Here is a 15,199-nt window from a genome sequence, read left to right as displayed (position 1 = left end):
GTTAGATGTAGACAAATTTACTCTTGGTAATCATACCAGAGTCCATGCCATCCAATATATCACAAAATATAAAGACTGGGTCAGCGAAACCAAAGCTGAATATGGGACCAGGTACAACCAAAGTGATTCTCGGTCATCATCAGATATTGAGTTTTAAAACTTACAGTTCCCAAATATGTTTGAGTGTTAAAGGTTGAATTTGTCGATTATTGTGTTATATATGTTTAGAAAAGAAGGATGCATGTAATTAAGAGAGATGCTGCATTTAACATAAATAATATAATCCTGGAGCTGGAGCTAGATAAGCAAGATCCAGAAGTGTAGCTTAAAGAATATGGGGCTCATTTTCAAAAAAGATAGACATCCAAAAGACAGCATAAATCAGCACTTGGACGTCTTACTAGTCAAAACGTCCAAGTGGGCATTCTCAAAACAGAATTTCTAGATGTCTTTCTGGTTGTTTTGTCTCCAGTGCATCCAAATCTTAAGGGGACATATTAGAGGTGTGTTTTGGGTGGGCTTAGGACTTTGAGGCTCGTTAGATATAATCAAACTTTTAACAAAAGGCCCTGGGATTTTTTTTTTTTTTAGACTTTTATAGCTAGACCTGTTTTAAAAGCATCTAAATGCTAAAAAGGTGCCCAAACTGACGAGATGACTACTGGAGGAATTACAGTAACTCCAAAACTAAAGTCAAAGTGGAACTGTAGTTTTCAGATAACACAGAGAAACAGATAAGTGAATGCAAAATGTATTAAACATATTTAAAAAGTCTAAATATTAAGATGCACGTAAATACATGGTACAAATAAATCCAAAACCAGCTGTGCCAAATGATTGGACCCAACACGGTCTGTGTTTCGGTTAACCTTTATCAGGTGTCCTGATGAGGGATTTGACATTACTAACCAAAGATTTTTATATATGCTGCCTTATTCAAGCACAAGCGATGTCAATTTGAAAAGAGCAGTGCACAGCTGATAGCAACTATTGGCAACCAGATTTATCATTTCATCATAACGAATTTATCATTCCACCATAACAGAATCTGCCTTGATTGTTACATCATTGGTGTACAAGTACAATCAAGCAAATTTAGTGTACACACAGAGACCCATAAAATAGGATCATCTCTCAATCTTTTAGAAAAAGTAGTTCCAATTAGATATTGCAATTACATTGGTAGTACAGTCTGCTATTCTAAAAGGAGCCATAGTGTTTTCTGTGAAACAACGGTAGAGTATAACCAGTGCACACTCTACATACATGGGTACTTGGTGAGAAAAATACCTGAAGACACTGCAGTGATGGTTAATAAAGACAATAAAAGTTACCATTTAATCGCACATTTATTTGCCATGGGAGTTAATAACCTGTAGTAACACACTGCTGCAGAATAGTGATTTTTATAGTAAAGAATAATGTAACTTGCGGTCAACCTCTCAAGCTGCATCATTCTGCTCCCTGGGAGAATTTCATAAAGAATCTGGAAAAGATGCTTCCCTCTCCCTTCCCCCCGAGACACTTCCCCCAAACCCCCCGGAGAGGACCCATAACTTCAGAAATCCCACCTAAGACTCCCCTCCCACAATAGGCTCCATGGGTTTAGAGTAGGGCAGACAGGAGTGATCCCTAGTTGTTCCTGCCTATATCAGCTCTGGGTTCAAAATGGTGGCCATGTCTTGTAGAAGACGTTTTGTGGTACTACCACTAGGGGTCAAGCTGCTGCCCTTACTTGACAGTGTGACCCCTAATGGAAATACCACAAGACTACTGCTAGAGACTATGTCCCCCATTTTGAATCTGGAGCTGGCATGTAGAGAAATGACTGTGGATCACCCCTGCCTTCCCTACTCTAGGCCAGTGGTTCCCAACCCTGTCCTGGAGGAACACCAGGCCAATTGGGTTTTCAGGCTAGCCCTAATGAATATGCATGAAGCAAATTTGCATGCCTATCACTTCCATCATATGCAAATCTCTCTCATGCATATTCATTAGGGCTAGCCTGAAAACCCGATTGGCCTAGTGTTCCTCCAGGACAGGGTTGGGAATCACTGCTCTAGGCCACCATGGAGTTGATAAAAAGAGGGGAGTGGAGAGTCTTAGATGAAGTCTCTGTTTTCAGGGGCCTGTCTTTGGGGCAAGAAAGTGAGGGATGCACCTTTGGCACCTGCCCTTTTACGATGCTGCCCTAGAAAATCGTTACAAGTTGGCAGTCTAATGCTGTCTGGCAAATAAAATAACACCAGTTTTGACAATTATATGATTTATATAATATTGAGATGTTTTGCATGCATTTGATTCTTTGCATCTTATTAGGTAGTCCACAGCAACCTAATCTGATGTGCTTTATGGTAATATAATGCACTTTGGGGCCCTTTTACCAAACTGCTGTAAAAAGTGGCCATAGCGCATGCTTATGCGGGTCATTCCTGCCCCTTGCTGCCCCAATCCACCAATGCCAAAATTACAACAGTATGCCTGAGTGTACCCCTCAGTAAGGCATTGTAAACTGTGTTGAGCATAGGTTAGTGCTTACCACAGCTTAGTAAAAGGACCCTTTATTGCTATTTAATACTTATTAAGGGGGCAAATAATGTGCATTATTGAGGTAACACAATTTATTAACTATCCCTGAATACTATTTTTCAGTTGTAGCCTAATTATTAAAATATCTTTTGATCTAGTCATATTGAAAACTAAAGCTATAAGAGAAGATGTTTTGTTCCAAGGGTAAAGTTAAAGAAAATTTCATTTCTATACTGAACTCATTTTGATCTGGTATCAACAGGAGCTTTAGATAATTACCTTACATGACTCCTCTGTATATAAAAATGCTTTTTTGTATTTTAAATTACATTAGTAAGTTATTAGCTTAGTAATTTTTTCTTCTACAAACCATGAAATATTAACAAATTTTATTCTAATTCTTAATGTTCTGTTTGATGTGCCATAAGTAATTGAAAAATACAAAACAGATATCTTGAAAGGGACTTAAGAAAAATAGTGAATTGGGGAAAGATGGCCTGGAAAAATAATAAACTGTGTACATGAAAGATTACATGTATTTTTGCTATTTAACATTTAGATATCAGATGGAAAAATAAGTTTTGGGGGAAATCCATGGAGATACTGCCATTTGGAACAGTGAATGTCATGCTTCCAAAGTGAGTTACCTTTATTTTTTTTTAAGTTCAAATCTGGTTATTGGAATTATAGAGCAGCAAACAACAATGCAGAAAAAGAAAATAATACTTATACATACATGTTTAACTCTTCATCAGTAATGATCGAGTACAGCGTTACCTGTATTTTTATGTGGGAAGTAGAATGAGGATGGAGGAAGGAAGGTTTTAAATTGATCAATAGATACTTAGATCTGAAGGGTAAAATGCACAAAAAAACCCTTCCTTGATGTAATAAACGAGGGCATCAAGGGTTCCTGTGAAAACCATTCACATGAATAAGTGTGGCTGAAACTCAAAATCAATTTGAAGATCTATTTACTAAGTTGTAATCAAGCAATAATGTACATTGTTTGCTAATTAGTGAACATTAATTGGTAATAATGAGCAATATTTGCAAATAATGCAGCTTAATGCAAAAAAAAATTGAGCCCAATGTGTGTTAAATTATAAGCAAAACTTGCAGATGAATGGCAAAGCAAATAGTTTTCATTCAAAATAAAATAGGCACTGACTAGTGTGACATTAAGCTCAATTCTGTAAAAGTTATGCGCACCTTATAGAATACTTTTAGACATACCCATTTAAGCTAAGGAAAACCTGGCCTAAGTTGTACACACAGCATATAATCCATAAAGTTGCCTATAATTTATAAGAATGCTCACAATCCGTCCCTAACCACACCCCCTGTTTAGATTTGTGCATGTGAACTGATGCATAACATTTTTGGACAGTGTGCATACCAAGTTGCACATGTAACTTCCAATTAATACCAATTAGTGACGATTAATTAATACCAATTAGTGACAATTCCAATTCCAATTAATACCAATTAGTGACAATTATGTGGCGTTAATTGCCAATTATCAGCACTGATTAGGCTTGTTAAACAATTAAGTTATGCACACAAATCAGCTGTGCATATCAGTTTGCGCATATAATGTAAGGCACCTTATACAGAATTTAGGGATTTGTGCCAATCTGTGCAAGCTGTGTTATTCTTTGAAAGTTAGCACCACCTCAACCACTCCAGAAAGGAGCATCAGTCCATTCATTCATGATCTGATGCTCCCGGGGACGCCCTGCAAAATGCTGGTGAATATTCGAAATAGCCCTCCTACCTTTGACACCTTAAATAATAGCTGAGTCTTACGCCAATACTTTTTAAAATCTTCTGGTCCCCTCATTAACCCACTTTTCCTACCCTCTTAAAAAATGATGTCATAAAGACCCCAGGAATACTCCTATGGGTCAGTTTTCCAAATTAGGTAACATTGCTTTATTTGGCAAGCTGATCCCTAAGTAGTACCCCAAGATTACTGCTAGGGCCTTCCAGTGCCATTTTTCAAGAGGGAACGCTGGAGCAAAAATGACTCAGTATAATTTGCTCCTGTTACCCAGATACCCTATAGATTCTATGGTGTAGGGGTGAGTCCAGAGGTGTGTCTTCAAACTAAAAATGGATAAGAGATAACAAGGTTAGGAATATAATGAGCATCTTAGTGTTTAGTGTGCACTAACATAGTTATCATGCTTAATTGGTTCATGCCCCTTAATGAATTGCCCCCTAAACCTCTTTATTAATTTCAGTACTGAAATGAGTGCTATTTTTATTACTAGGTACGGCGATTACTATGTCTGGAACAAAGTTACCACATGTATACATAATATTCTTAGTGGAAGACGATGGATAGAGCATTATGGAGAAATTACCATCAAAAATACTAGAAACAGCATTTGTATGTGTAAAATGACATTTATCAAGGTAAGCTATGCCATTTTTTTTTCACTAAATAGACTTCAGAGATAGTACAGGTACAAGATCTTTTATCCAAAATCCTTGGGATCAGGCATATTTTGGTTTTTGGAATTTTTTGGTTTTCGGAATGGTAATGTTAAGTCAGCAAAAGACAGACCATTAGATCATAAAATGGCCACCAAATTTTTTTTATTTCAAGCACTTCAAACACAAACTTGCCCGCACTGGCATGTGCCTACCTCAAATTTTCATATAGGACAGATATAAAATAAATATAGGAATGCACATCCCAACAATTTTCCAACACTAACAACAGCTGATGAACAAGCACCATGTTATTTATGGAAAGAGTGTGCTCAACTAAGGAAAGAGTTGCACTTTTCACAAAGGGCCCCTTTTACAAAGCCACTACGGCTTTGTAAAAGGGGCCGAAAGGATGCGCATTACTGGGGAAAGAGTTGCAAACATTAAACACTTCAAACACAAACTTGTTCCAAACATAGTCTTTAGTCACACGTAGTCTTTGTTAGCCAAACACGTCTAACATGCATCATCTTCTGTCAGTATTTGGTTACCTGACGATGGTGTAGGAACAGTGGCAGTCTTTTTAAATACTTCTTCCAGTGTCATCTGTCTAATTAACAAAGGTTTCTGTTTCAGTAGTCTCAAAACCACTATCTATAAAAATACCTATATGCCTTATTAATAGAAGTGATCATTTTGAGGAATGTGTCTAGGCACACCAATGCTGTGAAATGAGAGCTCATTCTGTAACAGTATCTGGGTGCACTGATTATTTTATAAAATGCTAGTGTAGCCAAGCCCTAGTGCACCTAACATGTATGTACCTGATGTAAGTTAAGTAGATATTTGCAGAATTTGACACATACTTATAGTGGCACTCTAAGTTGCACATGTAACTCTGACATATAGGTGCAAGCATTTATACCATCTCTGTGGTTGGTATAAGTGCTCAAGCATATGTGCATATATACATAGTTAGGCACCTATATAGAATAAGCTTTCACCAGGCTCTCTCTACATATCTGATTGCAAGCATCCTGTTATAGAATTTCCTTCTAAAATCTTCTGGAAAAAGCTCTAAGCTATTAAGCTTTTTGGTGCTTCAGGATTCCATCAGATGAGGACTTTGAATCCTGCTGCCCGTGGAGAAACACATGCTACAGGTAAGTAATATGGTTCAAGGATCACTGCCCTACTCAAATCATTCTTCACAAAACTTTTAAAGAAATTTCATTAATGAGTCCTATAACAGGCATAAAGGACAGAAAAAATTCACAGTACATACATTTTTGTTAGATGAACCATAAGCACATAATTACTAAACTGGGTCAGACCAAAGGTTCATTAAGTACAGCATCCTTTTTATAGCAGTCACCAATCCAGGTCAAAAGAACCTAGCAAAACTGAAGCTAAATTCCATGCTGCTGACCTCTAGGGATACAGAATGACTTTCCTGAAGTCTACCTTAACAACAGTTTATGGATCTTTCCTCCAGGAATTTGACCAAACCTTTTTTAAAGTTAGCTCTGCTAACTGCTTTTACTATATATCCTGACAACAAATTCCAGATCTTAATTATATATTGAAGAAAATCTATTTTCTATGATTTGTTTTAAAGGTAACTTTATGTTTTTCCCAAGTTTTTTACTTTTTCAAGAGTAAACAACCAGTTTGCATTTACCCATTCCACTCCATCCATGACTGTATAGAACTCTTATCATAGCACCCTTCGGCTATTTCTTCTCTAAGCTGAAAAACCCTAACCTTTTTAGCTTTTTCTCAAAGGGTACCTTCTCTGTATCTTTCCAGCTCTCCTATATCTTATCTGAGATGCAGTGACCAGAATTGCACACAATACTTAATGTGCAGTCACATATGGAGTGATACAGAGGTATTTTGATCTTTGCTCTATTCTTCAATATTTTCCCCAAACTGTCTAACATTCTATTTATTTTTTTGGCTTTAATCATACACTGAACAGAAGATCTCAAAGTATTATCCTTGATGACACCCTCTGTTTTTCTCTGTGTGCATCATTTTGTACTTGTCTACATTGAATTTCATTTAACATTTGGATGCTCAGTCTCCCCGCCTTGCGAGGTCCTCTTGAAATTTCTCACAATCATTTTGTAATTTATCATCTGAATAATTTTGTGTTATCTGCAATTTTGATCACTTCACTTATTGTTTCCACTTTCAAATCATGTACAAATATGTTAAAAAGCACTGATTCCAGTACAATCCCTCGATTATTCCATTTTCACTTTTTTTTCCATTAAGAAGGTTGAGCACTAAGCCTATTCTCTGTTTTCTATCTTTTGAACTTTTCCTAATCCACAATAGGACATTGCCTCCTTTCACATTACTTTTTAATTTTCTTCGAGCCTTTCTCGCGAGACTTTGTCAAATATTTTCTTGTTCACTTTTATTTACATGTTTATTTACTCTGTCAAAAATGCAGCAGATTAGTGAGCAAGACTTCCCTTGGCTAAATCCATGTTATCTGAGTCCCATTAAAATGTTACCTGTAGTTTATGAGGGTAATTTTATAAGAAAATGCTTAGCTGAAGAGAGCAATTAGGCAGTATTATCCCAGGACAAGCAGGCTGTATGTTCTCACAAATGGGTGATGTCATCCACAGAGCCCAGTACAGACAGTACAAAGGTGTGCTGTCACCTTAAACTTCTTCAAAAGTCTCGAGACTGCCTGTACTGCACATGTGCCAGTGCCTTCCCACCTGTCAGCTTGCAGGACCATCAGTTCTCAGTTTTCCGCAGAGCTGAGAAGCTGTATTTTTTGACCTACTCCAAACTGCATCAAACTGTAACCTCTTCTGTGCCTTCCCATCTTTATTTTCTTCAGTATTTCATTTTTCTTTCCACATTATATTTTATTCTTTATTTGTTTTTAATTTTTTCCATTTTCGGTTTTTGGGCCATTTCAGGTACTGATCCACACAATTGGTGCCTCCAGTGTCTAGGCCTTGATCACTGGATGGAATCTTGTAAGCACTGCTGCCAGCTACAAAATAGATCCCTGAAGGTTAAACAACTTCAGCATGAAAAACTTTTCGGTTTGTTGTCAAGAACATTGAGGATATCTGCCGTCTCTGACTCTGAAGCCCAGAGACCAACATCAGTATCTAAGCTAACATCGATGCCCCAATCGGCGTCAGCTTCATCTCCTTTGCCTCCATTAAGGATGCCTTCTAAGAGCATTGGAGTCTTCTCAGACATCGACTCCATCGATGTATTCCAAGCGTTGATGCCCAGAGATCCACTTTCCTTCTCTGCAGGTGGTGTTGCCTCAGAGGCATGCCTCATCATCAAGGTCACCAGTGCCTAGACACCCCTCGGCAACTACTGTTCCGATGTCTATCATGGTACTGGAAGTCAACTTCTAACTTCTTGGGAACCTAATTGTATAATAGGACACCCTTAATTTATACAACAAATCAATAATGGTGCTTATACCTAAATAAATATATAAATAATAAAAAAATAATATTATAATGTGTTGAGTGTGCTCAGTACCCCCTGGTACTGGTGCCATTGATCCAGGAGCAGATCAAGGAATTAGTGCAGAGGGAGTTGGCTTCCATGTTGCAAATGCAAGCAGTTCATGCCTCTACTGTGACTGGTACCAGCCAAGCCTGAGCATCGCTTCTCAAGGGCATTGAGGACCAGTTCACGCACTTCCCATTGACACCAGTCAAGAACCAGGACATATAGATATCGTAGCTCTTCCATTCAATGTTGGATCATATTGTTGACGATCCAGGAGTGCTTCCAGGTGTTCACACCATCGTTGCAGCCGACACTCTCCTTCTCATCAACGCATGTCCAGGCACTGATCATCAAGATGGTCTTCCTCACCACCAGCAGGCATCAAACAGTATGACTCAGATTTGTTTCATCAAACTTACTCTGAGTGCCCAGACATCCCAGCAGAGGAATCATATGATCTGTCCTCTGACCCATCTCCACCACCACCTCGTAGGAGATCATCTTTGGAGAGTCTATCTTTCACACATTTCATCCGTCAAATGGGTCAGGCTCTTCTAGTGAAAATGGAGTCAGAGTCTGAACCCAAGGCAGAACTCAATATCGGCTATCCCAGAAACTCAGGGTCACTTCCTTGCTATCTCAGTCCCTTCAGTGGTGGTTTTACTGACAAATCTGTCCATGGGCTTATTCCTCCACATCAGAATATACTAATGACAGATGCCGCCATGTTTGGATGGGGAGCCCACCTAGATTGCCTTCATACACAGGGCACTTGAACTGTACAAGAAAAATCTTTCCACATCAATCTTCTAGAGCTGAGAGTGATTCAGAACGCTCTTCAGACATTTCAAGATCACCTTTTCAACCAAGTAATACTGATCTGGACAGATAATCAAGTGGCCATATACTTGTAAACAAATAGTGGGGTACAGGGTCTTGCCCACTTTGTCAAGAAGCAATACATATGTGGAACTGGGCAATTTCGCAAAACAGTTTTTTTTCAAGGCAGTGTATCTAGCAGGCAATCAAAACACTGGCAGACAGACTGAGCAGATTCCTTCAACCTCACAAGTTGTCACACAGCTCAACTGTATTACATATCTGGGGACTGCCACAAATAAATCTCTTCACATCTCCATGCAATCACAAACTTCCTTACTTCTGTTTCAGACTATACTCTCCTCATTGTCTGGAGACAGATGCTTTCCTCCTAGACTGGACCAACAAATTTCTCTATGTGTTCTCTTCAATTCCTCTAATAGGGACTCTGTTCAAAATGCAACAGGAGCCAGCCACCATGATCCTCATAGCTCCAAGGTAGCAAAGACAACTCTGGTTTCCCCTTCTTCAACTCAGTGTCATGGAATCCTTTCCACTAAAAATGTTTCCAACTTTGTTGACTCAGAATGAAGGGTCCCTTCTCCATCCCAATCTAATGTTCTGTAACACTCACAGCCTGGTACCTCTCTCCCAATGGATAGATGGATTCACTTTCTAAGGATTTTAAAGGATCATAAAGTATACAGGACAAAAACAAAAATTATTGGTGCCTTGGGATTTTGACCTGTTCTTGGGGTTATTTGAGGTGCTGATTCAGAAAACTGCATTGGATAGACTACATCAGCTTTAGTTTCTTAAATATGGTTATAAGATAGTAGATATGCCTTTGGGATATTTTTGCAAAAAAAGACTGGCCTCCAAGGAAATATATGGTGGTTGGAGGACAAAATGTAATCAATGAATGTTTGGTAGCATGAGATAGAATCATACTGCCACCACTGATGAAACAATCTGTAAAGGCTTTGAATAAAGATGGTTCATGCATTGAATACATACCGCATATGTTACCTGGACTTACCATGGAAAAACTGAAGGCAGGAATTTTCGATGGCCACAGATCAGACCCACATTTCATAGCATCAATGAATGAAATTGAATCATGTGCCTGGTCTTCATTTGTTCTTGTTTTGAAAAATTTTCTTGGCAATAAGAAAGCAGACAATTAAACACAATTAGTAGAAGATATGCTCTTTCATTTCATCAGGCTTGACTGTAACATGAGCATTAAAGTCCGTTATCTGCACAGTCACTTAGATCGCTTTTCAGAGAACCTTGGTGACTTAAGCAAAGAGCAAGGTGAAAAATTTCACCAAGACATAAAAACAATGGAAGGTAGATATCAAGGAAGACGGGATGCTCACATGATGGCAGACTATTGTTGAAATCCTATGCGGGATTGTCCTGGCAGATCCCACTCTTGAAAGTCTTACAAAAGGAGCTTATTGTGTGTCAAATGACTGGAAAGTTTGTATCATAAACTTATGCTTTTGGTATGAAAGAAGTAGATTTTCATGTTGTACACTTTTCTTTTAATTTTTAATATGTTTCCTATTCAAAAAATTTATCCAGCCAGCTTAACCCCTTCTCCTCCCCTCTTGCAATCTCCTCCCTCTGTCCCTCTACCTGTATTACCCCCAAAGACTCAACAATGTGAAAGTTTCTACTTTTTAACTTCCTCGTATTCTTCCAGCATCATCCGACACTTTTCCTATTCTCTCTACCTATCTGATACCCTCTTCTCAAAACTTTATTATGAACCAACTCCTTAATTGTACAATGTAACCAGCTCCTCATTTGTTACTCTTTCCTGGAAATGTCCAGTTCGCTTAATTGTAACTTTTGTTCCTGGAAATGTCCAGTCATCTTCTGATGTAATCCGCTTAGAACTGTAAGTTACAGGCGGAATAGAAGTCAGTAATGTAATGTAATGTAATGTTTAAAAGATATTAAATCCATGCTTTGACAGCAGCTCCTGATTGGTGAGGCCCGAATTTAGTACAGGAAGAGGTGGTTGGAGCATACCATGAGTGATTTCCTTCACTCGCAGGTGCTCCGGCTGCTCTCTCCTGGCCGGTCATTCGCAGTCGTAGCCTCTCGTGGTCCTAGTTAGTCATGGTCAGAAAATACTGTGAATGACCGGGACTGTGAATCACTGACCGCGAATGACCGGGGGAGTACTGTACTAGGTATCTCGCTCCCTAAGACCATGGAGTGCTGCCTGCTGAAAAATGGGTTAGACACCCTGCCTTTGAAATATCAGAAATTGATGTGTATGATAATGACAGCAGGACGACTTGTCCTGGCATCTGCCTGGAAACAATCAGATCTACCAGTGTTACGAGTACTATTGGCTAAAGTTCAATATATACAGCAGATGTCTAAATTAACTGCTCTTTGGAGAAACCAAATACTGAATTATAACACTATCTGGAGCGCATATGAAACCTGGATCAATTCCCAAAGTGATAGTCCCATTGATTCTTAAGATATAATCTTTTTCCTATATCTTATGAATCTCCTGCACACATCCTCCCATCGGGGATGAGGGCAGGAGGGAGAAGGGAGGTGTGGGAGGTTGAAATATATTAGATATCATTGATAATTTAGAAACTCTTAGTATTTATTATAAATAAGATATAATGTACAAATGTATTGTTTTGTATGTAACTGTATGTTAGATGTTTTGTAATTGCATTATTTTTCAATAAATAAAAAAAACCCAAAACCCATAAGATTCAAGATTCTGCATACAGTACTACCTCCAGAGAAAAGGAAACAAATGTATTTCTTCCTGAGCAGTGCAAAAGATAGAGACAGCAGATTAAAATGCTCAAAATTGACACAATTCAAACACTAACTTGAAAATAAAATCATTCCCCCTACCTTTGTTGTCTCCCTCCCTCCATAGTGTGCCTCCCTCTGGTAGGTGTCTAACCTTCTGGCTGGCTCCAACCTGGCCGTTTTATGCGGCCCACAGTCCGATGCCCCCCAGTGTTACCTTGTGGCTGGCTCCCTCCTCCTCACAGCCGTAGTGTACACGGAGCCGCGTGCAGCGGCTCCTCGTGCGTCCTGCACCTGAACCAGAAGCCTTCTCTCTGATGTTGCAACATCAGAGGGAATGCTTCTGGATGAGGTGTGGGACGTGCGAGTTGCTGCTGCATGTGGCTCCGTGTACACTACGGCTGTGAGGAGGAGGGAACCGGCCACAAGGTAACACTGGGGGCATCGTACCGCGGGCTGCATAAAACGACCAGGCGGGCCAGATTTGGCCTGCAGGCCTTGACACCTGTGCTATATACCATACTATACACCTATTCCAAGCTCTGAATATGGATACTGCCACACATGGGTGATGGTTTCCATGGGATGCCTTAAGTGGGACAAGTTGCCAGTGCCATCCCCATTGAATGGAGGGTTAAGTGGCTTGCCAAAGGCAACAAAGAGTTATGAGATTTGAACCTGGGTCCTCTGATTCCCAGCCCTCTGCTCTAACCATTAAGGCATCATCAACTCTTTCAACTTTATAGATTTACATTATTAATACAGTACCATTATTGGAATGTCTATTTATATGTTAACTATTGGAGGTATTAAATAATGATCTATAATTATTTTTGTTATCTGTTGTAAGGGAACTTATTGGAGCTCCAACGTAAATGAAGTCCATGGGGTTATCATAGATCTGGAAGGCAAAGTGGTCCATCAGCTATTTGGAAAGTGGCATGAAGGGCTCTATTGTGGGGTTGCACCTGCTGCCAAGTGTATCTGGAGGACAGGTGAGATATCTTCTGGAAAATGGCAGCTGGCTATCTGTAGTCTTTCTGCAGGTAGTATTTCAGATTGCTGCAGTAACTAATAGTGGCTTCAGTAAAGTCAATGCATATATGCAGTTTATAAATCAATGTTCTTAAGAATTATTAATCACCATTTGGAACAGTTGTGTTGTTAAGTATTTCAAAAATATATCTGATAAGTGCAATAATCAGAATGAATCAATAGAAAATGTTAACATAACAAAAGAGGATATTAATGTATCACTGTTGTATACTAGAATACACTCCTTTTCATATGGATCAAGATAGATGAAAAGGGGAGAATTGGCTTTATCTATTAGGGATTAAGCGAAAGCCATTGAAATATGAGCTGAGTAAGGAATAATTGAGCTGCTATGGCTTTTCTTTAAGTCTAATACCTATGTAGGTATAATCTGTAAAATACTCAATTGTCATAGGAAGCACATCCTTGGTCATAGAAAAACTCCGTTAAAGTGCAGTGCATATATAAATATATTATCAAATTTTTATGATCAATAAAACTTATAATCAAAAAGAAGGAATCTGCACTTATTTCAGAATTGTCCTCAGATACGGAAAAGATCACCACTGCTCGATGATATGCAATATCCCAATGCTGGGACCCAATTCAGCTTCTTGCAAATCTTGACTCCCATCTCATAACTCCCGACAGGCCCTGTTTTGCAAAAACTGCTGCATCAGGGGAATTAATTTAGAAATGAGCTACTGCTTCAAAAATCTTCTTTGAGGCAAGATGGCGTCTTGAGCAGGACGCTGAGAGGAGCACTCCTCTCTCGCAGGAGAAATTTTCCTTCTTAACTTTTTAAACGGCTTTTTCCATGCCTAAGAGACGAGGGAAACCGAGGGGTATCCCTCCATCTACCTTGGGCTCCTCGACACTGAAGCAGACTGTAATTACAGCGTTTACAGTCCCTCCTTCCATATCGGGCATTTCTGCTGCTGTGGAGCGGGAACTCCACAGCTTGGACAGCGAGATGTCTCTCTCGTTGAGCCCACGAGGACCACATACCCCTCCCAAACCTGGAGAAACGTTGGTGCAGCAGAACTGGCAAGAGGGCTCCCCCGGTGTGTGGGGGGAGGCTCATTCTCTACCCGAGGTGAACCCGGAAGTGAAAGCAGCTACGCTGACTCCGATGCTGGAGATGCAGCATTTAGGGGGAGAGGAGCCGTTGGTAGCCAGTGGTGGCGAGGTTGCAGGAGCCCAGAGTTCTTCTCTTGGTGCAGAAGCCATACCAAAGTCGGCTGATATCTCCCTCCTTGGACCATTGGTAAGACCACAGGCTGTTACTCTGGACTCCATATGGTCTGCGATTGAGAACCTTCACCTGGTATGCTCTAACTTTGTTTCTATAACTCAAAATTCCACTTCCAGGATAAGCTCTTTAGAGACTATTACCCAGCAACACCAAGTGGACTTAAAAAATTTAGACAAAGTGACAACTGAGACTAGGAATTTAATTACTAAACAAACAATAGATAAAATGATGATTTTGAGGAAGATTGAAAACCTGGAAAACCAGCAGAAAAATTTGAATTTGAGGATTCTTAATTTTCCGGTTGCCAAGTTTATGCCACCTCAAGAACTGTTTAAGAACTTTATGTTGAATGTTTTAAATATACCAGAAGCAAGTCTTCCCCCGATACAAAAAATGTATTATTTAAAACAAGTGCAGAAAGAAAAAGCTTTAGTAGATGAAAATGTTCAATTAGATGTTTCTGCTATTCTTTTTTTTTAGTTCAATGTTTTTTATTAAGTTTCCAAAAATCATAATACATAACAGAACATAAAAATAATTGCAAAGTACATGGTCCAAGCACATAAATAAAAACACAACATTGCAGTCGTACATCTGGTATAAAGCTATGCAAATCTTGTACAAATAGTATACATGTTATCACAATATTGTATGTTTAAGTAGTTCGTCATTTTGCAAGAAGCATATATTTTAATAATACGAAAGATAGTTCAAATTTAAACAGTCGAACAGTAATGTAGTAAGGGAGACCATACAGACTTATATTTGCCAAGAGCATTCCTTTTTTCTGCTAACACCCGTTCATATTTACCA

At 39.1% G+C, this 15,199-nt stretch overlaps 1 protein-coding gene across 8 annotated transcripts in view; it reads left to right on the top strand.

Moving 5' to 3' along the window:
- Positions 1 to 15,199, top strand: part of OSBPL6 (oxysterol binding protein like 6) — a 240,256-nt gene that overhangs the window by 186,940 nt on the left and 38,117 nt on the right. For all 8 annotated transcript variants that reach the window (XM_033946821.1, XM_033946818.1, XM_033946816.1 and 5 more), the window contains 3 exons: positions 3,089 to 3,167; positions 4,806 to 4,950; positions 12,947 to 13,091. In XM_033946821.1, the coding sequence (XP_033802712.1) occupies positions 3,089 to 3,167; positions 4,806 to 4,950; positions 12,947 to 13,091 (369 nt within the window). The remainder of the gene's footprint in view (positions 1 to 3,088; positions 3,168 to 4,805; positions 4,951 to 12,946; positions 13,092 to 15,199) is intronic.

This window comes from Geotrypetes seraphini, chromosome 5, assembly GCF_902459505.1.
Source record: "Geotrypetes seraphini chromosome 5, aGeoSer1.1, whole genome shotgun sequence".
Lineage (NCBI taxonomy): Eukaryota > Metazoa > Chordata > Amphibia > Gymnophiona > Dermophiidae > Geotrypetes > Geotrypetes seraphini.
This window is presented reverse-complemented; position numbering and strand designations above follow the sequence as displayed.